General features: G+C 54.2%; 1 protein-coding gene across 2 annotated transcripts; it reads right to left on the bottom strand.

The window, feature by feature from the left end:
• Positions 1-843: 843 nt before the first annotated feature.
• LOC122114245 (interferon-induced GTP-binding protein Mx2-like) lies at positions 844-24,411 on the bottom strand. Of its 2 annotated transcripts, none has more exons than XM_042687284.1 (14): positions 24,339-24,411; positions 21,428-21,622; positions 17,950-18,142; positions 16,574-16,711; positions 14,301-14,455; positions 13,890-14,028; positions 12,992-13,190; positions 10,880-10,958; positions 10,261-10,383; positions 9,474-9,615; positions 7,792-7,950; positions 5,426-5,502; positions 3,881-4,117; positions 844-1,439 (listed from the first exon to the last, which is right to left on the bottom strand). In XM_042687284.1, the coding sequence occupies exons 2-14, from the start codon at positions 21,530-21,532 to the stop codon at positions 1,209-1,211; spliced, it is 1,977 nt and encodes a 658-aa protein (XP_042543218.1). In that variant the 5' UTR covers positions 21,533-21,622; positions 24,339-24,411; the 3' UTR covers positions 844-1,208. The 2 variants fall into 2 exon arrangements, with proteins under 2 accessions (XP_042543218.1, XP_042543217.1); XM_042687283.1 differs by lacking the exon at positions 24,339-24,411 and adding an exon at positions 17,569-17,762 and having other exon boundaries at positions 21,428-21,513.

The following is a 24,411-nucleotide window of genomic DNA, read 5'->3' as shown; positions in this document are numbered from 1 at the left end:
GCACGCTGTCCTCCTGCCGTCCTCTCTCTCTGGAAGTGTCCTGAGGATTAAGGATCATCCAGGTCCACAGGTCAGAAGAGACGTGGGGTGAGGTGTGCAGGGGAGGGGACAGCCTCAGTGGTCAGGCCAGCCCCGCCCCCATTGGGACCCTGTCCAGCGTGGCCGGAAGCCAGCACGGCCTGGGAGGGCAGGGCAAGGCCTGATCGCCACATTCCTGGCATCTCTGCAGAAAGGATTGTTCTGTCCAGCCCATCTCCCTAGGGCAGGTCCCTCCTCCATGCCTGGTCCTCACCTCCTGTCTCTGGAATGTTCTTGTGAGCTCAGGAGTTTCTCATATCCAGGACATGCCCATCCATCCTGAGCCCCACCCCATGATCTGCCCTCCAGGAGGCGTGGCCTCAGGAGAAGAAGGCCCTGCCCTAGGGTGGATTGGGGCTGAGGTGAGAAGGGACCCCTGGTCTCTACCTGCAGGCCCCATGAAGGAGAGCCATGGGACTCCACCATGTTTCTGCTGGTGCCGTCTGGCCCCTGATGCATATCCATGGCTTGTCACTCAGGTGCTGAGCTTGGCGTGAAGACCTCTCCCGCCACCTCTGCTCTGGATGGCTCCTCCTCATCGGCAGGCCAGGACCCGGTGTGAGCCAGGTCAGGGGCCGCCAGCATGGAGGAAGAGATGGTGCCGCCCGCCTTGCCTTCCCCAGTGGGGGCCGCTTCCCCGTGCTTTACCACACCACTCCTATCCTTCTGTTCTTTTTCTGGACTCAGCCCCAGAAAGGCGGCCTCAGTGCCCACCTGGCCTTTCCTCTATGGCCACTTCCAATCCCAATACAAAGAGAGTCAGGGAAGGATAGAAATGTTTTATTAGGACCAGATGACACAAGCCCCATAGGCAACCATGGAGGTCAACTGCTACTAAACAAGAAGTCACAGGGGCAGTGGAGTGTGGTCACATGACAAAGTGTAGCACAAGAGAACAAGGGGATGAGGGTGACAGGGTGAGGCCTGTGTCCATCAGGATGGCTCAGCCTCCCCCAGGCCAGCGCTACAGGATGGCGCTCCCTGCTGGAGGCCGTCCTGCTCCAGGGCTCCATGGTGCCTTCCAGCCCTGCATCTCACTACTGATTATCATGGCACTGCCATCAGGAGAGTCAGGCAGTCTCCTCCCCCTGGAGTCCTGCTGAGGACCACTGGGGATGGACAGTGCCCGCTTAACCAGGGAATTTGGACAGCCGGCAGCGAGCCTGTGCCAGCCTTGCCAGCCGTTCCCTCAGGAACTTCCTCTTCTCACTGGTGTTTCTGCTCTCCTTCAGAAACCAGCCGCAGGCCTCTTTGTCCTGCAGGAGCAGCAGCATGGCCTTCTGCAGCTGCTGGCCGAACGTCTGCAGGACGAAGTACTGGATGATCAGCGGGATGTGGCTGGACATGCGGCTGTGGACCTCCTGGACGGAAGGAGGAGAGCAAAGTTCAAGGCGGGGAATGAGCTCACCAGCGGGGGCAGGGGCAGATGGTCATGGAGCAATGTGTGGTGTGGTGTTGGCTGGCAGCAGCGTCCTCTGTGTTGGAGTTAGGGAGTGAGCTGGCCTCTGGTCCCCAACTTCGCTGCTGGAAGAGGAGGTGCTCTAAAATGGGCAGCAGATGCACTCCGCCCCTCATGGCATTCCCAAACCACTCCCTGCTTGGAGATCTTCCACCTTCTTTCTCCATCAGCCTCCCGCTCCTTGCAGCAGAGCCATAGGTGGGGCTGAGTTCCATGTGTGGAAGGTGAGTTTCACTGTCGCGTCTCCCTCCCAGGCTGCTGTCAGCCCCTCTAGAATGATCTCTACAAGGTGAGCTGCAGGGACACGCCACAAGTCCTGCTACCGCTCTGTGACCCATTCTCCTTCTCTGGGACACATGGTCCCTGGGGACTTCACTGATCCAATGTGCCCTAAGACACAGACACTGGAAGAACTCACGCAGAGATGAGAACCAGAAACAGAGGCCATTGTACTCAGAGACAACAGGACGAGTACTGTGTGACTCCATCCACAGGAGACCCCTGCATTCTCAGATTTATAAACAGAGGACAATGGTGGTTTAGGAGGCTGCAGAACCAGGGAAGATCAAAAGGTCTGGAGTTGCGTGGTAGTGAAGGCTGTAGAGCAACAGAAAGATTCTTAATGTCCCCACATTGTGGCACACTGCGGAAAGAAGACAGGAGCAGAGCAGCGGGGGCCACGCAGGTCACTGGCATGTGATCGCGCTGACCTGAGGAGGAGAGGCTCCTCAGAGCAGCACCGTGTGTAAAGTGCAGAGGGAGGCTGGGGTGACCCCGAGCCTCTGTGGGGAAAACAGGTTCTTCTGGATGGAGCCATCTGCCACCCCCTGGGCCTGGTAGAGTAAAAAACTGAATTGATAGATCACGTACACACTGCTGACCATCAGTCTTGGCAATAGATGATGAAAAATAAAAATTCCTCAAGTCCAAACAGAAATGACAAGCAAGTCAAGCCCATGATCCAGAGCCTGTCAGCCTGCTCTAGAACCACCCCAGACACAGCTGCGGGCAGAGCACACGCTGCACGGCCTTGTCTCCCTTCACAAAGGCCTTGGGCCTCTCACCTTGCCTGCAAGGAGCTCGGCTTGTGCAGAGTTTGCAGGGTGGGACTGCAAGTGACGTCACTGTCACCCCACAAGCCCCGGGAAAAGTCCCAGGAAGATGTCAAAGGCCCAGAGATGCCAAGGAAGGCTAAAGGCTAGTGTGGAGGATGACCCAGGGGACTGGGCACTGCCTGACATCAGAGGTGGCCCAGTGTTCTGTGTGGAGGCGACCACTTGTGTCCCCAGAAGCCACGCACTTCAGTACAGCTGTCTCCCAGAGGTCCTGTTGGCCTAGACAGCCAGGGTCTCCTGTCATGCCAGTTCTGCTTAGAGGCTACCCCACAATAGGCCATGGAAGCTGATGACTGGAAGCCAAAATAACCCTTACAGAGGACCACAAAGTGCTCTATTGTCACAACCACCTGAGCCCAAGCGGCTCCAAGGAAAAGAGCAGGGACCAGGCACAGCAACATGCAGACTCTCACCTGCACATGAGTATAGCAACGTGGAGGCTCATGGGGGCTCGGGTCCCTGTGGAGTGGCATGGGACCAGATGAAAGACCCGGGGAAGGCTGTTCTAAGATGCGCCATGTAGCTCAGATGGGGTTAGTGGACATTCCTGTCCATGGTCAGCCATGCTCCTTGTGGGTTTCATAGCTGTGTGGGCCTTGTCTTCTCTAAAACGGAGGTGGTCCCTGGGTGGGGCCCTGGGGCTCTGACCTTCCTCCCCTGGCCTCATCATAGTCACCAGAGCTGGATCCTCCATTTAAGGCCTCACTATCCACCCCTGGAAGACCAGGCCAACCCTGGGTGCCATTAGCAAGGTGCGGCCCAGATCTGCCATGAGAGACCAGGGGCGTGTGTGCAAGGCCCAGATGGACAGCCCAGCTCCCAGCAGCCAAGCCGGAAGATCGCCAGGGGCTCCTGTCCACTCGCTCCCATGTCCCGTGTCCCACCCTGGCCATGCTGGTGTGCTCAGGTGAGTAGACATGAGCAACACCTATCCAGCTGGATCCCACCTGAGTCTCACCTGGGCAGCACCTGAGCAGCACCTGGTACCCACACTCGCCCATGCTCCTCTCACAGCAAGACTACATTTCACAAAGAAGTCACTGGTCCGTCACTCAGCTATTGTCACACAGCCAGGCAAAGCCACTGGCTCTAAGCCACAGCTGCCGCTGGAGCCACTTCAGTACTGGGGGACAGAACTGGCTTATGGCCATACTACAGACTGGACAACGCTAAACACAAAGGCTTAGGAAAGGACCAGGCCCTGGGTCTGCTGCATTTGCATACGCACCTGATGGTAGGCGCTCAGGTGCTGCAAGATTTCTGCCATGGATGCTTCTGACTGCTGGTTAAAGTGCAGTAATTTCTTTTGTTTCTCCTTCTCTTTCTCCTCCTCCTCTCTGACCTTTGTCAGCGCAGTTCTGTACACCTGGTCCTGGCAGTAGACAATCTGCTCCATCCGGAAGTGGAGTCGAATGGACTCCTCAGCAGCTTTTTCTTGCTCTGATCTAATGTCTTCAATTTTGTTCTGTGGGAATAAGAGAACCATGAGTGAATGGCCCATGGGACGCAAACCCCAGGACAGAGAGCCCAGGTCCCCAGCAAGCCCACAGGGTCATCCCTGAGAAGGAAGCCCACCATTTCCTTAGGAAATGCTACTTGCTGGGCTTCTCCCACTGGGGACCCTCTCCAGCTGGGGATCAGAACTCCAGGCAACTCTGAGCTTTGATGTCTGAGCAGAGGAATGAGGTCCACTGAGCATGCTCAGGGAGAGGGACAAGAAGGGACTCAGTGCAAGCTGACATGGCTACCTGTGCACAGGGAGAAGGGACCTAGTGCAGGTTGACATGGCTATCTGTGCACATGGAGGAGAAGGGACTCAGCGCAGACTGGGGTGCTCTTGTGTGCACACATGGAGGAGAAGGGACTCAGCGCAGGCTGACATGGCTACCTGTGCACAGGGAGAAGGAACCCATGCAGGCTGACATGGCTATCTGTGCACACATGGAGGAGAAGGGACTCAGCGCAGGCTGACATGGCTACCTGTGCACAGGGAGAAGGGACCCGGTGCAGGCTGACATGGCTATCTGTGCACACATGGAGGAGAAGGGACTCAGCGCAGGCTGGTATGCCCAGTTCCCACTCTGCTCTGGGCTTTGGAGAGTCAGGGAGCTCAACCCTCACCCTGTCATGACCACAGGCCATGCTAGGCCACCTTGTCCTGCAACCGTGCTCCTCCTCCACCACATCTCACTAGATTCACTTCAAGGACACCTGCTGGGAAACAGCCCACTCGTGACCCCTGGCTGCAGTGTGGCAGAGCCATTGCCCCACCTGTGCTGGGGGCCCCAGGGCCAGGTGAACAGCCTGGGCAAGGCCAGGCCTGGCCCCGGCTGGGAGGTGGGAAGGGGGCCTCCTCCCCTGGCTCTCTCTCCACACAACACAGATGACCTTGTGACACTGTTCCTCCCTGAGTGTCGGGGCCATTTTCTCCCCGTGTCCTCACTCTCCTGATGAGGGCAAACATGGTCTCTGTATTTTCTCTCCGTTTCCCTGTCTCTGTCTCTCTGGTCTCTCTCACTGTGTCGACCACAACGTTCCGGCAGCTGCATCAGTAAGATTCTCTAGTGAGCTTCAATATTTTCTTTCTCTAAATACCCACAAGAACCTCCAGATGGTTGCCGTCCAAGAAATCTAGGCCGGAGGCTTGGCTCAGCAGTGGAGCACCCACCTAGTGCCCTGAATTCAAATCTCATTACCAAAAAAAGGAAAATAAAATTGAAGAAGTCTCTATAGTCGGACTTATTTACTCTCAGTTAAAAAAAATTGGATTTACCTTGGTAGTTCGGTGGAGGTTGAAAAACTTGTCGAAAGTTTGTTCAGAAACCTTTGTGAAGGCCAGTCGGACCAAATCTGATGTAAGAGAAAAACGTTCAACAGGGTTAAGACCAGATGGCCTCTTCATAGATCACAAAACTCCTAGGGATAAGATGCTAAGAAACAAAGACTCTGTCAGGCTCCTCCTTCCTTGTGCTCTTCCTCCCCACGTTTGCTGAACCAACCTGAAAACAGCACTGTCTCCTGTCTCACATCTACCTCACAATATAGTTATGAAAATGAAAATTTCTCCTTGTCAGGAATAATTTGTAACCTACCAGTCAAGTCATCTTTAGTTATCACCAGAATCTAAGCCAACACTATTTGACAAGAAGTCCAAGAACACATTCTGGGAAGCTGAAGCTGGAGTTTATATACTGATATTTTTGGGGGGCTGAGGTGGGTGAATGCTGATTCTTAGGTTTGAACTCAAGGCCCAGGCACTGTGCTTTAGGTTTTGTGCTCAAGGCTAGCACTCTATCATTTGAAGCACAGCTCTACTTGTGGCTTTTTGCTAGTTAACTGAATATAAGAATCTCATGGACTTTCCATCCCAAGCTGGCTTTGAACCATGATCCTCAGATCTCAGGCTCCTTAGCAGCTGGTATTACAGGTGCATGCAACTGGTGCCTGGCTAAATTTTACCACCTTTGTTCTGGGATTACCAGGCTCTAAGTGTGACTGTTAGATTATTTGGATTTTGCCAGAACCACCAAGACATCCAGGTACAGAGAACAAGAAAGGTTTACTACTGGGAAAGGGACTGGCAAGATTCCAGTAGAAGTGAGAAGCAGTGCTGGCTATTGTCTGGGGTGACCTATATAACCTAGGAGGTTTACGAGGGGCTGGAAGGGTCTATGGGGCGGAGATCCCGGTGTAGACGTGGGCCAAGGGCTTCATCATGGCAGACTAGGATTGATGGCTGCTGTCAAAATAGTAGATAAGGGTCCTCCAGCTGCCCAGAGCTGAGGTCACTCTAAGGGGCTCTTGTTGCTGTCTATGGGGGTAGCTGCTCCAGAGAAGTGCCATCCCGAGGTGAAGGGGGCTGGAGGCTGATTATTTACTGCCTTTGCTATAGAGGCCCAGTGTTGCCTAGGAAGAGAGCATGCTAAGCTGTGGAGAGGGGAAGGAGCATGCTAAGCTAAGGGAAGGAAGCTCATTTGGCTAACAGTAACAACCTTCCCTTGAACAAGAGGAGCAGAGTTCATCAAAGTACAATTGAAGATAAGTGTACAATATTCAGCCACAAGGCAAAGGTGAAATTTATTGAGGGAACTCAGTTCCTCAGCTTCCCTTACCCATGAAAAATGATTATTTATGGCTGAAATGGAAAGTCGCCAGTCTGGAGAAGGAGGTTAGAAAGCGGAGGGCAATGTGCAGACAGTGTGGACTCCCTGCACAGGAGGCAATGTTTCATGGGGGGCGGGAAGTGGGTCTCCTCTCAGGATGCCACCTGGGCTCCTTCTGTGCCAGGCCAGGGGATGTGGACCCCCTTCCCCACAATCACCCTCACGACAGGGATGAAGCTGGTAGTGTACACAGGTGTCTGGTTCTTGACCTTGCTTCTCAGAGATGGCAACATGGGGCGTGTTGAGCCCAAGCAGAAGCATGAAGGAGGAGGGGGAATGGGAGGGGCAGAAAGGAGACAGAATCATCCAGTGTCCCAGAAGGAGCACATGCCAGGAGTCTCAGAATCCACACACGCCAGGAACATCTCCTGGTCTGCTGAGGGCGCTCTGGTGGCTCCAGGGTAGCTTCAGATGGGAGGTCACAAGGGCCAAGACAGGGGTGTGAGCTCAGGACTTTCACCCCTGCCATCCTGGCCTCCCGTGAGGACAGGAGACATGAGGACAGGATGGACCTGGCAGTCTGGCTCTGCAGGCAGCCTCCAGGGACCTGCTACAGGCCCAGGTGGAGACTGGCTCTGGGCCGGAGTCTCCAATGCCACCTCTCCCTAGCGATGCAAGACTCCAGCCCCTTTACCGTCTCCCAGAACTCACAAGGGAATGACAGTCTAGTCAGCTCTAGGTTGTGTGATGGACACACCGGGGAAGGAGATTTAGGGGTCAGATGCAGGGGTGGCCTGCCAGGAGGACATGACCTGGGGCTTGAGGAGGCAGTCTGGACCAAGTGGTGGGGATTCTTTTCAGACAAGCAGTGTCAGAATACAGCTACACCGTTGAGCACCAGGTGGATGGCTAGAGAGTTGGAGACGGGTGGTTTTACAGAGAGTAAGCTGGAGTATACACTGCAATTTGGCTCTGACTTTGGCTCGAACTTTCCTGCCCCAGCAGTAAAATGTCAGGAGGAGGAGCAGGCACTCACCAGTGACGCTGTGCAGCATGTCCACAGCTGGCTCCTCCAGGGCTTTTATCTGCTGTTTTAAGATTGACTCGAACATCTTATAATTCACAAATCCAGGCAGCTCTCTGCCTCGGTACTGCCTTTCAAATTTCCAGGTATCATCATGCAAAGTGACAAAACCTACACCAGGAAAGAATAGCTTTAAATTATTTAACTAACAATTTCTGGACAGTCTCACTGTATTCTCTCTGATGGGAGAAGAGAAAAATGAAAAGAGAAACACCCACTCCAGAAACACGTGTGGGTATGGAGTTGCACGAAACCTGTCTCACTCGACAGGAGCAAAGGCATCCCTGTGCAATATGCTCTCCCCACAACCTCCCATCCCTGGCAGCAAAAAAGACCCCGAGGTGCAGGTGGCACTGCCTGAGCTGGGAAAAACAGTTAGTGACCCAGGCAAGAACCAGCAGGCGTATTGGTGGTCTCTGAGTGAAACAGCACCATTGCTAACTAGATCAAATGCCCAGTTCCTTTTCACACAGCAGAACCAGCTTTGTGTGAGACAATGTGGAGTCTGGAGAGTCAGATGGGGCCTGGCCTGCACTGGGGAGCTGGGGCTGCCTGCCTGCTGCCCCCTTTGTGGGTGGCGTTGTTTTCCCAAAGGAATTGCTCTTCTTGAGATGGATTCACACACCCGTGGACAGTCCAGGGACGCTCAGCACACCCCAGGGCTGCGGGGCTGTGCACGTGGCTGTGCCCAGCACTCCCTCTCATTCCTGCCTCTCTGGCCCAGCAGCTGCTCCTCTCATTTCTGTCTGCACAGATTGCCTCCTTTCCTGCACATTCGATGGGCCCCGTGACATTGGGCCCTTTGTGCTTGTTTTTAGTGTCATCTTTTCAAAACTCTCTTCAGGCTGGATGCGGACTCCCCAGGATCCATGGACTGTGTTTGTGGATGGTGTCTTTGAAGCAGTTACTGAGTTGAAATGGGGTGGTGCGGTGGGCTATGACCTAGTCCGCTGTCTTAACAGATAGAGACCAGGCCCAGGACAGACGCAAGGAGCAGGTGAGGGAGCAGCGAGAGGGGCCATGTGCAAGCAGGCAACTGGACCCGGCCCTGCTGACAGCCTGACCGTCCATCTCAGCCTCCAGAGGAAAACACATTCTCTTCTCCAAGTCCCTGAGCTAGTTGGACACTTCACCACTGTGACCAAAAACCTGAGAGGAGCCACCATGAGGAAGACCAGCTGGTGGGGGATCAAGATGGCAGCGGGCAGGTGTGGCAGTCAGAGCAGTTCACATCATGCTGGCAGGAAGCAGACGGGAACACCTGCACTGCTGATGCTCCCCTTCCCCCCTTCTTGCCTTTCTATGAGATGGTGGGTCTCCCCACCATGTGGGGTTGCCCTCCAATACACCCAGAGGACTGCTCTACCCCTCTCCTGGTGTCTCTCATTCCAATCAGGCCAAGCATCCACAGGACCCATCCACCTCCCAGAGCTGCTGAAAATGATTGTGGCCTGAATTCCTCCCAGTATGTGCTTCCCTGAAAATTGCTGGGCCATGCATGCATTTGCTTTTTTGAGGGAGTGCCAAGTGGTTTTCCAAACCAGGTTCAATCCACCTCACATTTGGACTGGCCATGTGTGAGGGCCACGTTCTCTGCCTCCTCTCCCACCTGTGTCAACCTCAAAGACACTCACCATTTTTGAAATTAGTTTCGATCTTAGCACTCCAGGCATGGAACTGTTTTCGGAGTTGGGTAAATAGCCGCGTCTCATTATCCTTCACATTTTCCTCTCCTTGCATCAAAGCAGTGATGTCCTGGTTAAATGCATTGATTTTCTGTGCAGAAGAAAAGCCACAGTAGAAGTGGAGATACTTCAAACTCAGGGTTCAAGGTTCACCGAGGGAGAGTGAGTTGCTGTTCTCTTATGGGCTACCGTGGAATGATGGGAGAGAAGCAGGTCTGGCAACAGGATACCCCACCTTCCTCTGCCTGCTTCCTGTGTCCTATGGCAGAGTCCATGAGCTGAGCAGAACTGAACTCCCTATGGAGTCCATCTGCTGCATGTGCCCACCACTCCCCGGCCATAGCTGACCCCCTCTTTAGCACTAAGTGGGCAGAATGTGCTTAGATCAGCATTTGGGAGCGTGAAGACAGAAAGTCACTAGGCAAGGATCCCAGTGTGGACAGTGATTTGATTCTCCCACATGGACATATCTGATGGTCATCCCCACACAGGATGATAGAACTGCTACATGCAGGATGTGTGGCTCCTCCCCTGGAGGATGATCGAAGTCATCCTACTTGCATCTTCCCAAATGGAGGATGATGTGGCCCCTCCCACATGGCAGTTGATACAGCCCCTCCCACATGGAGCATGGAGCCCGTCCACAAGCAAGGTGATAGGGCATCCCACAGGGAGGATGTGCGGCCCCTCCCACAGGGAAGATGTGATAGCCACTATCACATGAGGTAATACTCACTTCTATTAGATAGAACGTTTTTTCATTATCATCATCTGGTATGTCCATGCCATACTTTTGTAATTCCTCTGTTATTCTTTCATGACTCTCCTTTATTTGGTTTGCCAATGTTGGCAGAGATTTCTGAAAAAAATAGCAAAAAGTGCAAAACTTGAGAGTGCACTGGCAGTGAAAAGGAGGCTCTGAACTCACTCTGCTGAGCAGCTGGGCCACAGCTGACAGCCCGACGTCCCGCAGGGGATTTCCTGGCTCATGGGAAGACTTTGAATTCTGGCACTGAGCAAAGGGGTCAGATCCTCACCAGATGCTCTCTGCTCCCCAGTGGGGGGCTGAGGGGTGGGGCTGGAGGCTCTGCCACCATGAGGTGGACAGGAATGCTGGAGAACTCAGAACACCAGCCCAACATCCAGGAGTGACAGGCTTCCAGCCAGAGCGCTTCCAATTCTTGTGGGTGATGGCCACTGAACCCTAGCCGCAGGGCTCCTGATGCCCCCTGCTGCAATCCACACATGCCCCACACGGCCTGATCCTGCACACGCCTCACTGTCAGCATGTGTGTCCCACAACGGTGCAGCCCTCAACTCTGCTTTCAGAGAACACACGGCCCACCCACACTTACACAGATGTGAGTGATGAGCTCAGAGGTCAGCCTTTCTGCCAGGCAGGGCACCGTGGCCTTCCCATCCTCCAGCAGAACCCTGGAGAGAACACAAGAGAGGGGCCTATTGGCTCAGGTACCCTGACAAGGCCCATCCAGTTACTTCCGGTTGAGTGGAATGCCTTAGGACTGCTACCCAACAGATGTTCCACCTTGGCCTGTACACAATTGTAGCCACAGGTGAGCAGCTTATATTGCTGCAGCACCGGGAAGGATCCCTTCCAGCTCAGAGTATAACTGTGTCCAGGCATCCGGTTATAGTCCTCAGATCCTTGTGATGCACCTGTGCGTCATCTCTCCATCATGCATTCACTCACTCATCTAGCCACCCATTCATCCACCCATGTTTTCATTCATTCACATACCCATCATTAACTGGTTTGTTCATTCATCCCCTCATCCATCCATGGATTCATTGTGTAGCAATGTCTAGTTTCTAACTCAAAGTCATCTTGCCTCAGCCCCTGAGTACTGGCTGGATTATAGATACATACCACTGTGCCCTACTCTCTTTCTCTCCCCCACTTTGTGTGTGTGTGCGTGTGTGTGTGAGTGTGCATGTGTGGGTATGTGTGTGTGTGTGTGTGTGTGTGCACGTGCCCACAAGCCCACACACACCATGAGGTCTACCTCCAGGGTAGACCTCAGGACCTAGGCACTGTCCCTTGAGCTTTTTTGTTCAAGACTAGTGATCTGCCACTATATTAACAACTCTCTTCCATCTTTTTGGTGGTTAATTATAGGCAAGTCTTACAGACTTTTCTGCCCAGGCTTGTTTGGACCATGATGCTCAGATCTCATCCTCTAGAGCAGCTAAGATCACAGGCATATACCATCAGCACCTGGCCCCCACTCTCTTTAAGTCAAATTAATGATCTGTTTTCAAAAAACCTTCACTTTGTAGAATGAAGGTTGGAAAGGTCTTACCTGTTCTGCAATTGCAAATTGTCATCCATACGTTCTTACAAAATGCTTGCCTATTACTGGTATGCAGCTTTAACGTGGACTTGATATTTGCTTTTGGCATTCGTTCCTTCAGCAAATAATTTCTTGTGGACACTGCCCAGCAGCGATGTTTTGTTAAAACACAGAGCTAGGGCTGGGAAGGTGGCTCAGTGGTAGAGCGCTTGCCTTGCATGCCTGAGGCCCTGGGTTCGATTCCTCAGCACCACATAAGCAAAAAGAAAAAAGCCGGAAGTGGAGTTATGGCTCAAGTGGTAGAGCGCTAGCCTTGAGCTGAAGAGCTGAGGGACAGCGCCCAGGCCCAGAGTTCAGGCCCCACAACTGGACCCCCCCAAAAAAAAACAAAAAAAACACAGAGCTATGTTGTGCTGATCACACAGTGGTACTGGTACCGGGGACTGTTTCTGGGCTTTTGGCTTCTCCTCTATTTCTTTGCAATCAGCTTGACTAGTTAAGTGCTGCAGCAAGTCTCTCCTTCGCTCCCTCCATTATTATTTCTGTCTTTGTCGACAATATAAATTCTTTCTTCTTGCAGGCAAGTTCAGAAGTGATCACCAAGGTCAAAACCATACCTTTATCCCCTCACAATTCACAGAAGCTGAAAACTTTTTTTTTTTTTTTTTTTACTGGGTCCAGTTGTGGGGCTTGACCTCTGGCCTAGGTGCTGTCCCTCAGCTCTTAAGCTCAAGGCTAGCGCTCTACCACCTGAGCCACAGCACCACTTCTGGTTTTTTTCTTTTTGCTTATGTGGTGCTGAGGAATCGAACCCAGGGCCTCATGCATGCAAGGCAAGCATTCTACCACTGAGCCACCTTCCCAGCACCCAGAAGCTCAAAACTTTTATACACTAACCATCACACACACACTTACCCTCACCCTCACAAACCCCCACACACATAAACCCTCAGACACACCCTGACACATATACACCCTCACCTCCACATACATACCTCACACACATAAATACACCCAGACAATTGCACTCACTCACACACACACACATACACACACACAGCTCCTCACACAAGTCCTCACACTCAAGCACACTCCTAAAATCTGCTTTGACTGTGATTTCCCCAGGAGGGACTGGCACCCTTGGGGTGGGCGCACCTGAATTGGGGGTGGTCCTCAAAGAAGGCTCGCTCCTTCTGCAGGGCTTCGGACAGGCTCAACTGCTGCTGGATGTCCTGCTGACCCCGGCACTTGACGATCATGTAGCCCTTCTTCAGGTTGCACACCAGATTGTGCACCACATCCACCACCTTGTCTTCCGTCCCTTTGTCTACCAAGTCGGGCTTGGTCAGGATGCCTGTGGGCCAGAGCCTGCAGTCAGAGCTGCGCAGAGTATCACGGTGGGGGCTACCTGACAACTGAGCACCTCTATCTGTGGCAAGAAGGACCCAAGCAGCACCGTACCCTACATCACGGCTCACTGAATCCTGGCACCAGCTTCGCAGAACTTCCTCTCATCCCTGGAGAAATCCCTACATGCAGGGCCCAGACCCCAGGTGGAGGGTGGAGAGCAGACAGGGCCCCAGAGCCCAGGGCCTGACGGAGGGTGCAGGGTGAGAGCAGCCAGGGCCCCCAAGAAACACATGACAAAGCCACCCCCATCTAGGGTGGAGACCTGAGACTCCACACACAGCCCGGCCTTCCTGAGCCCTTTCACCAGGCCAGAGAACTCCCTCCACATATCCCTTCCTCCTTCCAGCACTCTGGCACTACGTCCATCTCGGTGGCTTCAGAGGACAGGAGTTGTTTTCTGTGAGCATCCTGGGCCTTTCTAACAGGAAGGCAAGCGTACAGGGCCACTTGAGTCCATCCAACCAGAGTCCCTCTCAGTTCACTTCCTCTACCTCAGTGGCCACCAAACCTGCTCCTACTGCCACCTGATGCCCTGCCCTCCAGGGGTGCTGAGCTCGGTTCAACAGGACTCCCAGGACCCGGTCCCACTGGATCCCGTCCCTCTGGACCCCACATGTCACTGCTAGCCGCTCCTTTTTCACACCTATGGTTCTGTCTCCATCTGGGTCCACTTCCTGGGCCATGCTCAGCGCCTCCGTGGTGGCGATGTCCACGTTGCAGGGGACCACCACCAAGTTGATGGTCTCCTGCTTCTGGATGTATTTCAGGATGAGTCTCTTGATCTGCAAGCAATGACATGCTATGACACCTGGGAATGGCCCCGGGAGAGATAAGACAGTGCCCACCCTTCCTATTACCGGGGAAGGAGAGGTTTCCTCGTGACGTGGCCATGAATTGCTCCTTTACCTCACCTTCTCTATCAAACCATAGGCAGTGATAATGACAACTGGGCACACTGGCCGCACTGGTACCTCCAGAGATCTGTTCAGATACAGTCCTGAGGACCGGTGCTCGAAGGCAGTGGGCCATCCCCTTCTTAACAACAGAGTCTCACCTGGTAACCGATGTCAGCAGGCTGATTGCCCACGGCCACCCTGGTGATGCCGGGAAGGTCGATCAGAGTCAGGTCGGGGACGTGTGGGGAGCTGACCTCCAGACTGATGAGCTCAGCGCTGATGCCCAGCCCTTGCCCCGCAATGAGCATCTGGGCTGGTAGGAGGAAGAGGAAAGCCATGGAGGTCAGAGAGCGGGTGTACCTGTCGGACTCCACCAGTCCTGCACACCAGCACGTTAGGAGCAGAGTCAACGGGAGGAGGTGAGACCCAAAGAACCCTCACAGTCTCCTGCCATGGCCAGAGTGATCTGCAGACACCTGGGAGGCCTTCCACACACAGACACCCCACGCAAGGTAGAGGACAACAAAGACAAGCGGGAACCCCTTTGCCAGAAGTGGACACGCACAAGGGGAATCAACTCTCTAGGCAGGAACGGGACACTTGTGTTCTGTTAGATGTCATTTCCTTCCTTTCCCTCATAATGAGGGCCTTAGAGACCTTTCCTTTCATACCAAGTGGACACAATTTTCTTTTTTTTTTCTTTTTTGCCTGTTGTAGGGCTTGAACTCTGGACTAGGCACTGTCTCTGAGCTCTTCAGCTCAAGGCGAGTGTGCTACCAATTGCACTACAGCGCCACTTCCTTGTAGATATTGGAGATAGATTCAGAGACGTTCCTGCCTGGGCTGGCTTGGAAGTGGGATTCTCAGATCTCAGTCTCCTGAGTAGTCAGATTACAGGTGTGAGCCACCAGCGCCCAGCTGTGGACACCATTTTTTTTTTCTATTCTCAACATCACCTGCAACGCCTTCTTGGAATGCTTGTTCTGCTCTGGCCCTCAGGGTGCCAATACACAAAAGGACATGTGGAGCATCACCTAGAGTTCCCCAACACCATGTTCTGATGTGCGGTTGTGACATTAAGGTCTGCTCAATGGCACACGTGCAAAAGTCACGCACAGTGCCAGTAAGTAGCTGAACAGGCAGAGACAGGTAGGTTCCACTGGCCATCAGGCCAGAATGTGTTCTTCCTGACATGTGTGGGGACTGTGGACAGAGACCACAGAGAAGGCACAGGGGACTTGTTTCTGGATCTAGGAGCCCAGTCCTGTGGCCTGCAGCTCCAAACCTTCCGTGGTAGGAAAGACTACAGAGTTGAGACGGAGTGGGTTCCCTTCATGCCTGCACATTCCTCTCCACATTCATCTGACACTTCTCCTTCAACACAGAGCCAGCATCTCAACTCCGGGATGCACGTGTGACCCAAAGCAACCAAGACTGAAGGTGTTTCTCAGGGGGCTAGGCCTCAAATGGTACCTAGACCCACCCCTGCTGTCATCATGGATAGTTCCCAACCAGTCTGTCCACCCAGGACAGAGAAGGCCAGCTCAAGCCTCTGAGTGCCCAGAGAGTTGAAGAAGGCCTTGCTAGGCTTCCAAAAGCCACACCAGCCAGAGCTAGTACTGCCATCAGGTACACACACCAGCTGATTCTTCAGCCGTGAAGGATGACACACACCATGCTTTTCAGTTTCCAGTCTAGTAATGCTAAGTGACAGGGTTTAACTTCCTGTAAGAGAGCAGACCTAGCTAATTTGTGCTCCCACTTGACAAAGGCAAGCCTTCTTTTCCTGATTCTGGAATCAGGGCACACCATTGGCCCCTTCTGCAAAGGACTGAAACTTAAGCATGTGGTGTTGGGAGAGGGGAGGACTGTGGAGGAGGAAGAGGTCTTCTCCTCATGGTGGAAGACACACAGCAGCGGGTCGCCCCCACCTGCACAGGTTTCAGACTGATCTCTGTGATTTCATTGGCTGAGACGCACCAGTCACGAGGCTGACCTGCACCGTGCACACGACCACACTTCCTGTTCAGACAGGGTCGCAGGCTGAGCTGCACCATGCACACGACCACACTTCCTGGTCAGACAGGGTCACAGGGTCCAATGGGGCTCAGTGATGGTGTCACCACCCAGGCTGGGACAAGGCTGCAAGCGAAGGCAGTCGCTCCTCCCTAGTGTCCTATTTGCTTCAACTGTGGGGAGCTGACAGGCCCTAGAAGGAGGGGAGCTGCCACCTTTAGCCCTTAAGCCCATGCTATTCTCAGAAAGCAGCTGCAACAGGAAAGAGCAAAGCATTCATCTGGGGTTGGTCCTGAAGACACTGGTCTCTGAAGGGTGAAGGGACAGGAAGCCTAGTGCAGGGAAAAACTCCAACAGAGGCCACATGGACAGCTACATGGGGCCAATGTGGGACCAGGCAACCAGGATGCCTCACCTTTGTCGATTTCTTTTTCCACACAGGAAGCATCTGTGATCTCCACTTCCTTGTCCTGGTAGCTGATCTTGGCCCTCCACGCCTCCTCCTGCCCCAGCTTCTTCAGCCGCAGCACCAGAGGGCACCTGGTCACGATGCCTAGGAGACCAGCCGCATGTCAGTCCTGGGTGCCACTCCCAGAGGCCCTAGGAGGCTTTGACACAATGGCTGAAACCTCTGCTGAAAGTGGAGCCTTGCTGGCCTCCCCTTCTGATGGCCGGAGGCCTCCTGTCCGGGTCACTTCAGCCTCGTGCATTTGGGAGGACAGTCACCCAGGGCACTGTGGCTCATTTGCCATGTCAGAGCACCTTCCCTGCGATCTACCGTGAGCTCAGGTGTAAGCCACACTGAACCCTTCCCCTCTCTGTCCACCTACACAAGCTATCCCACCAGTGCCCCTAACCACCGTGTGACAAAAACCCGCTGTGAACTCCTTCCACATCCTGCCCACGCACTGAAACTGCTCTGTTCCCAAACCATCTCAGGGCTGAGTGCTCACAGGAAGGAATCTAGGACTCCCATCCTGCACTGTCCTCCTGGGCTGCACCATTAAGCACAGCACCAATCTATCTCCCTACGTGGCTGGCACCTCTGGAAAGGGGCTCAGGAAAGACACCCACCTATACACACATAGTTCTGGGTTGAGAACTCGATCCCCTAATCAGACCTCCACCAATCTGCAGCTTCCATTCGCCCACACGAGACTCTGTGATAAGACGTTGTCTGGATGGCCTGGCGTTCACAACCCCATATTCTGCAGCCTGTCCCCACTCCCAACCGTGATGGAACACTGGTGCTCTAAAGAAGCCACCAAGCCAGGGACCAGGGCTCTCTTCTGTAATCCTAGCAAATCAGACCTTGCTGATACCCAAGGATTGCAGTCTAAAGCCCACGCTGGCAAGAGACTCTTATCACCAATGAATGACCCACTAAAAAGCCAGAAGTGGAGGTATTACTTGAGTGGTAGGGGTCAGTCTTGAGCAGGACTCGAGCAAGAGTGCAAGGCCTCGGTGCAAGCTGCAATACAGGTACCAAGGGACAAAAAGGAGCTGCTGAAGCTGAAGGAGGTCCTGAGAGGTCGGACAGGGTCACTGTAGCCCCTACGAGCAGTCTGTATGAGAGGAGGCGCAGCTGTGTCAGTCCTGGGATCCTGCACAGAGGAGAGCCCCTGAGAGCGGGGCCCGAGCCAGCCTCTGACAGCCCAGGGGAACAACCTCAGGGGACACAGGCCTTGATCTTGCACTGCAGTCTCCAGGCCTGTGGCAGAACCTGCTTCTGCTGTGGGACACACCTGCCCCGGGAAGCCCTAGCAGAAGAACAAGGCTGCAGGATCTCACCACTGCCCCTGGGCAGGGCCACTCCCGACAGGGCCTCCAGCACAGAGCTCTTGCCCGAGCTCTGGTCCCCGATGACGGCAATGGCGGGCAGGGCCAGGTCCTTCTCCACGCCCAGGGCCCGCAGGGAGTCGATGAGGTCTATGCATGGCCGCACTTTCTCTTCATACTGCCTACAGAGGCTGTTGTCCACCACCTGGAGGGGCAAACATGGAGAACTAGCTGTGGCTGCACCTGTGCCCTACCCCAATGCCCAGGGTGCAGGACAAGAGAAGCCCCAGAGGGGGTGGGAGTGCCTGGAAAACCCAGACCAAGAGCCACACAAGGACCCAATCTTCACCGAGAGTCTACAGCCAAGGGCCCAGGAGGCAAACTTGAAGCACAGAACACAGACAAGAAGCTACAGCAACTCTCTCGCTGCTCTTTTCTAGCTCTCTCTGCTCTCTCTCTCTGCTCTCTCTGCTCTTTTCTAGCTCTTTCCTCTCTTTCCCAGCTCTCTCTCATTCCCAGGCCTTTCCCAGCCACATGGAGTGCCAACCTTGCCTGGTCCCAGCAGGTCTACTGAATAAACCTACCAGTTAACTGAAAAAAGAAGCTACAGCAAGGTACAATGTGCTTACAACAAATGATTGAAACAAGAGTCTGAAGTCAGCTACAAATTGATGTGTACAGGGACCAAAGCAAGCTTCAGGGCAGGGGACTGTGGGACTGTAAAGAACAGGGATACATTTGTTTATTTATTATTCATGTTGACCTTTAAACCCAAGCCCTCTGAGCTGCTGTTTCCTCACATTTTTAGATCACTGGGGGACTGAAAAAAGTCAACCTGGAGTTTTAGCACAATAAGACAGCTTTAAATGTAAAACCCCTAAAACTAGAAGAAAATCTAAGCCAAGCATTGGTGGTTCACATTTGTAATCCTATTTCCTCAGGAGGCTGAGATCTATGTATCGTGGTTCAAAGCTAACCTGGGCAGAAAAGTTGATGAGATTCCAATTCATCACAGAAAAAGCAGGTAGTAGAGCTGTGGCTTAAGTGGTAGAATAACAGCCTTGACCAAAAGAAGCTAAGGGACAGTGCTCAAGTTCTGAGTTCAAGCCCCAGAACCCCCCCCCCCCCACACACACACACACACAATCTGTAGATATGAGTTACAGAAGTTTCTTAGCTGTTAACCAGTTGACCACTTCTTCAAGATGAAGAAATTGAAATGCTTAGTTTTGAAATTCCAACTTCAAATTCTTATCAAGAAATGAAAAGAAGTGAAAGGGACAAATGCGGGCAACACATACATCAAGCCAGTAGCTTCCATGAGGCCCAACAATTGCTTACTAGGGCAGTCCCGGGCTTCTTAGCAGGTGTAGCCACCCTTCTGACTGCTCTGCACCATACACCCTGAATTGTGACAACCAAGATTAGACCATCAACACACACTGTCTGAGTGCTGCAGGGTGCAAAGGCAGGGCACAGAGAAGGCAGGATGGAGGAGCAGGTGTGTGTGAACACCACAGATTCCTGCCAAGGCAGGCCAGCAGATCTGTAGCTCAGCCTCTGCAGAAGCCCTGGCCCTTGAAGCTGAGCCCCGTTCTACATAGAACCTGAATGCAGGATGGACTGACAGTCCCTTGTCCTCGGCAACTTATCCCATCTCTCTCGCAGATTGCTGGCTCTTTGCTGTCAATCAGTGCATGTCTGTGTACTATGTTGAAAGCTGAGTCTCTCTCCCTCTTCTGCTACCCCCTTGACTCCACCACAGTCTTTGGGAACACATTTTCTGCCCTTAAGATCAGAGTCTGCTGCAGCCCCAGCGCCAGCTGTGGGCCCTGGCCTCCAGGGGCTTCCAGCCTGTGCTGACACTGCAGGCCTGGCACTGCTTTCAGAACCTCAGTTCTGCTGTTACCCAGCAGTGCAGCTGTTGGATGAGCAGTGCCTGTCACCCAGGCTGGGCAAGACCAGCAACTCCCACAAATGGGCATGCTGCAATGAGACTTCCAATGTCCCCAAGGGCAGAGTGATGCAAGTGTAGTCTCCCATAGCCGATCTTGGGAGGCGCTGGGACGTGAAGAGGCAAGGCCCACTGGGAGCTCTTTGGTCATGGGCACCCCCGCAGGTGCATATTTGGACCACTGGCCCCTTTTATCTCCCAGCCACATGGTCCCACCTTGCTGCACTGTGAAGGCAGAGCAACTGGGAATGGCCTGAAACTGTTCAGATTGCTTTCCAAATGCACCTTCTCTCTTTACAAGCTGGTCATCTGAGGAGTTTGTTACAGTGCTGCACAGCTGACTAACACAGTGGGTGTGAGTTATTCCTGTCCCACATCTGAAGGTACAAGCCAGGCGAGAGGGGTAGGAAGGGATCACCAGTAAAAGGTAACCAGGGACTAGAGGGAGAGACAGGCTCCCCTGCTCATACTGTCACCTTCAATACTGCAGTCCATTTTGCATGAAAACTTGGGCAGCGCTCCTGAAAAATGTTCCACCTCAAAGCTGAAAAACCATGGATCAAGGAAGGAAGAATTTCCCAAGACTGACAGTGGATAAGGTCGGTGTGGGAACCCAGTGAAGGTGGGTTGATCCCACAGCCCATGTTTGCTTTCCACCAAACAGGACCGCGAGGCTGCTCTGACAGGGAGGACTCATAGGGTCTGTAGCAGGAGACTGAGCCATGGATGGACACGGGACAGCACAGTGCTCGGTGGCTTCAGGGCCCAGCTAGCTCCTGCAAGACGCCAGCAGTGGCTGCTGGTTTCCCAGACCACGATGGCCCCTTCGCCTATGGCACAAAGTCATTTGGTTGTTCCTCACCAAGCCCAGGGAAGGGGGGGCAGATCCAGGTCTGTGTCATGCCCCTGGAGGACAAGGAGGCCATCGGCTGGCAAGGCCCCATCTGAGTTCCTGTGTGCCCTGAGGGTGTGTGCTAGCATGCATTCCTCTGGGGGGATCGAGGGGAACGCCCCTTCCTCCATGTAGGGTAAAGGTCCTGCACCTGGTGCCAAGGTCCTGCACCTGGTGCCAGACTGGGGGATGGTTTTGGGGAAGTGCCATTCATGCTCCTCCTAGTTAATTGTGTAGAACTAAGCCTCAAGACTCCTGTGTCTTTTAATGGAGACCTACCTGCATCTGGCTTTCTCTTTGGTTACCTTGAAGGACTCTTTAAAGGTTGCTAATTCTCCACAGTCCCCAAGATGGTCAACTTTCTGTCCTGTGGCTGTCCCCTGACCACCAACTTACCTTCTCTGCCCCTAGATAATTGTCTGATGTTTTCATAAACTTTGTCTATACCCACATGGTATGGTCCCTCTCTGCCTATCAGACACCGAGTTCCCGGGTCTCGCGGTGTGAACAGCAACAAGCAGTGCATGTCTGTGTACAGTGTTGAAAGCTGAGTCTCTCTCCCTCTTCCGCTACCCACTTAGGCAGCAGTCCTCAGAACCACATAGCTCCGTTCCCTGTGGAGACACTGTCACACAGCCACATACCCTGTTCTCATGTTCCTCTGATGTGTCAGCATCTCCATTTAGTAACTGATGAGTAGATGTTTCCGGTGAATGATTGGTTTTGAGTTTTTTTGGAGAAGGACTCATCTTCTGCCTGATGCTCCTCTTGCACGTGGGGTGAGGTATAAGAGTGGAAGGCCACCAAGTCTGCAAGCCTCAAGGCTGGCTGTGATGCTCCTGAGAAAACAATATTCTGGTGATGAATATTTAAGAGCACTGGCCCTCCACTCGTGACCATTCACAAGCCTTCTCCTGTGCGCTCCCTTCTGCCTTCCTCTGGCCTGCCCTCAGGTTACTGACTTCCAGACCATTGTCCTTGCATCATTATTCTGTTAAGAAACAGAGAATGGGTCCCTTTACACGTATTTGTAAGGAGGTGGTTGGGTACTATAAGAGATGACCTTTTGTGTGTGTGTGTGTGTGTGTGTGTGTGTGTGTGTGGAACACGCACACGTGCGTGTATATATATGTGTATGTGTGGGCGTGTATACACACAGCTGGTCCTGGGCTTGAATACAGGGCCTTGTTGCTATTCCCACTTCAGCCATAGCTCCACTTTCAGCTTTTTACTAGATCATTTGAGATATGTGTCCCTTGGATATCCCTTCTTGACTGGTTTTGAAATACAACCCTCAGGTCGCAGCCCCCTGAGTAGCAAGGATGACAGTCCCACCATACACAGCACCTTGCCTAAAGTGACCCATTTCAAAGGCTTGCACCCAGGATTATGGTTCCACTTGGCCAGTTAAAACTGGAGTATGGGAGTCCACCTTGTGCTTTGTCTCATCAAGTGAGAGTCCCTGGAGGATAATTCCTGACTTTTGTCTGTCAGGAACTCAGGTCACATCTTTCTGGAGTCACCTCTGTGCCCAGCGAGTCTCGGCAACAGGGAGGCCTGCCCCTCCAGTCACTGCAGTCCAGCTGCTCTGCTCAGGAAACTGCATGAACAAGGCCACCATTGGACTCTTATGACCATCACCTCCTAGCCATTAGTTCAGATCACTCCTGCAATGTTTCCCCTCTCCGATTCAATGAGAAGCCTGAGAAGAGGCAGACCCCTTCCCAGCCTTCTCCTTCCTAGTGCTCTTTCCTCTCCTCTGAAGACACCACAGTCCAGAGCCTAGCATGCACTCCAGCGGCTATGCCGCATCTCATGGTCATGGTTAGCAAGAGGGAAGAGCCCACTGCCCTTAGCACTTTGCAGTCCACCAAGGGCAGGTCTGGGTTCTACTCAGGCTCCTGCAGTGCTTGTGGGTGGGTGGGTGGGTGGGTGGGTGGTGGGAGGAGGCGCCTCTCCACTGCAGAGCCAGGCACTGGGAGCTGGCAAGATGAGGATTGTAGGGAACATGTACCCACCCTCTGCCCGTGCTGGACACTGGTCCCCTTGGTGGGGTGGGCAGCCTCAGGAAGCCCCTGGGGTGCTTTACACAGTGAGGATGCTTGCTCAGCCATGACCAGAACAGGAGCAGATGGGACATGTATTGTCCCACCCCACTTCCTGTCCAGCCCCACCAAGGGCCTGGAACTTTCCATAAAGGGGACAGTCTAAGGGCAAAACACACTGGAGGACTCGCCTGCCCTTTTCTCATGCTCTGTGCTGACCTCCACCCCTTGCCATTTCAGTGTTTAGGAGCAGAAGAACCTCCTGCAGCTCACCCCCCCAACACTTCCTCCCCCATCTGATTGAGCCTCCAGAGGAAAGCTCCCAAGGAGGGAAGAGGTGCTGCAGTCAGAGTGGTGCAGGCCAGCAGCAGAACTGCAAAGCAAAGAAGTGGTAACTCCCTGAGCTGTTCTGGGAAACTTATGGGCTAACAATGGGAGTTAGCATCCTGTGATCCTGATCCCCCAACCGTGAGTCACAATTTGACCAACTTGGAGAATCGCATAGGAGAGGAGGCAGCAGGTCTCATCACCCTCTGAGCTCCTGACATACTGCAGGAAGGCCCTGACTCCCTCCATGCCACACCCCACATCCTCCCTGTGTCCTAGCGTGGACTGAGGGCAGCGACCCCCTCCCCTCACCACCCACACCATCCGGGTCCTAGCATGGACTGAGGGCAGCGACCCCCTCCCCTCACCCCCCACACCATCCGGGTCCTACATGGACTGAGGGCAGCGACCCCCTCCCCCTCACACCCCTGACCATCCGGGTCCTAGCATGGACTGAGGGCAGCGACCCCCTCCCCCTCACACCCCACACCATCCGGGTCCTAGCATGGACTGAGGGCAGCGACCCCCTCCCCTCACCCCCCACACCATCCGGGTCCTAGCATGGACTGAGGGCAGCGACCCCCTCCCCTCACCCCCCACACCATCCGGGTCCTAGCACGGACTGAGGGCAGCGACCTCCTCCCCCACCATCCCGGGTCCTACATGGACTGAGGGCAGCGACCCCCTTCCCCTCACCACCCCACACCATCCGGGTCCTAGCATGGACTGAGGGCAGCGACCCCCTCCCCCTCACCCCCCACACCATCCGGGTCCTAGCATGGAGGGAAAGCTGCGGCCCCGCTAGCACCTCAGAGAAGCCTCTCCCTCGGGGAGGGCAGCAGCAGGAGGCATTTCCGTGCCTCCGCCCTGCTTCCTCCCCGGCCGGGCCCCCAGCCGTCCCGAAGCCCCTCGGAACCCTCTCCGAAGGCTCCGGGACCGGCCAGGCAGGCGCCGCGCGCGGGCGGGGAGGGACCCAGAGAGGCCGGTCCGGGCGGGCGGCTCCACCCCAGCCTCGAGGGCAGCTTCCCACGGAGAGCTGCTACCGCACCGCCCCTTCGCCCTCAGGCCGGCCTGCAGCGCGTCTCGGGTCTGAGCGCACCCAGGCTCGCCAGCCTTAGCACCCGCATCGCCCTTCCCAGGCCTAGAAGCCCCGCAGTGCCTGGCGCCAAGGGGCCCCACTCACCTGTCTGACAGCTGAGGGGCAGCACTCTGAGGGGAGCCAGGCGGGCAGGGCTTTTCAACTGGCCCGCCGGGCC

The sequence above is a fragment of the Dipodomys spectabilis genome, unplaced genomic scaffold (assembly GCF_019054845.1).
Source record: "Dipodomys spectabilis isolate Male_0828 unplaced genomic scaffold, ASM1905484v1 ptg000107l, whole genome shotgun sequence".
Classification (NCBI taxonomy): domain Eukaryota; kingdom Metazoa; phylum Chordata; class Mammalia; order Rodentia; family Heteromyidae; genus Dipodomys; species Dipodomys spectabilis.
The sequence above is the reverse complement of the archived record's forward strand: the minus strand, read 5'-3'. Positions and strand labels throughout refer to the sequence as shown.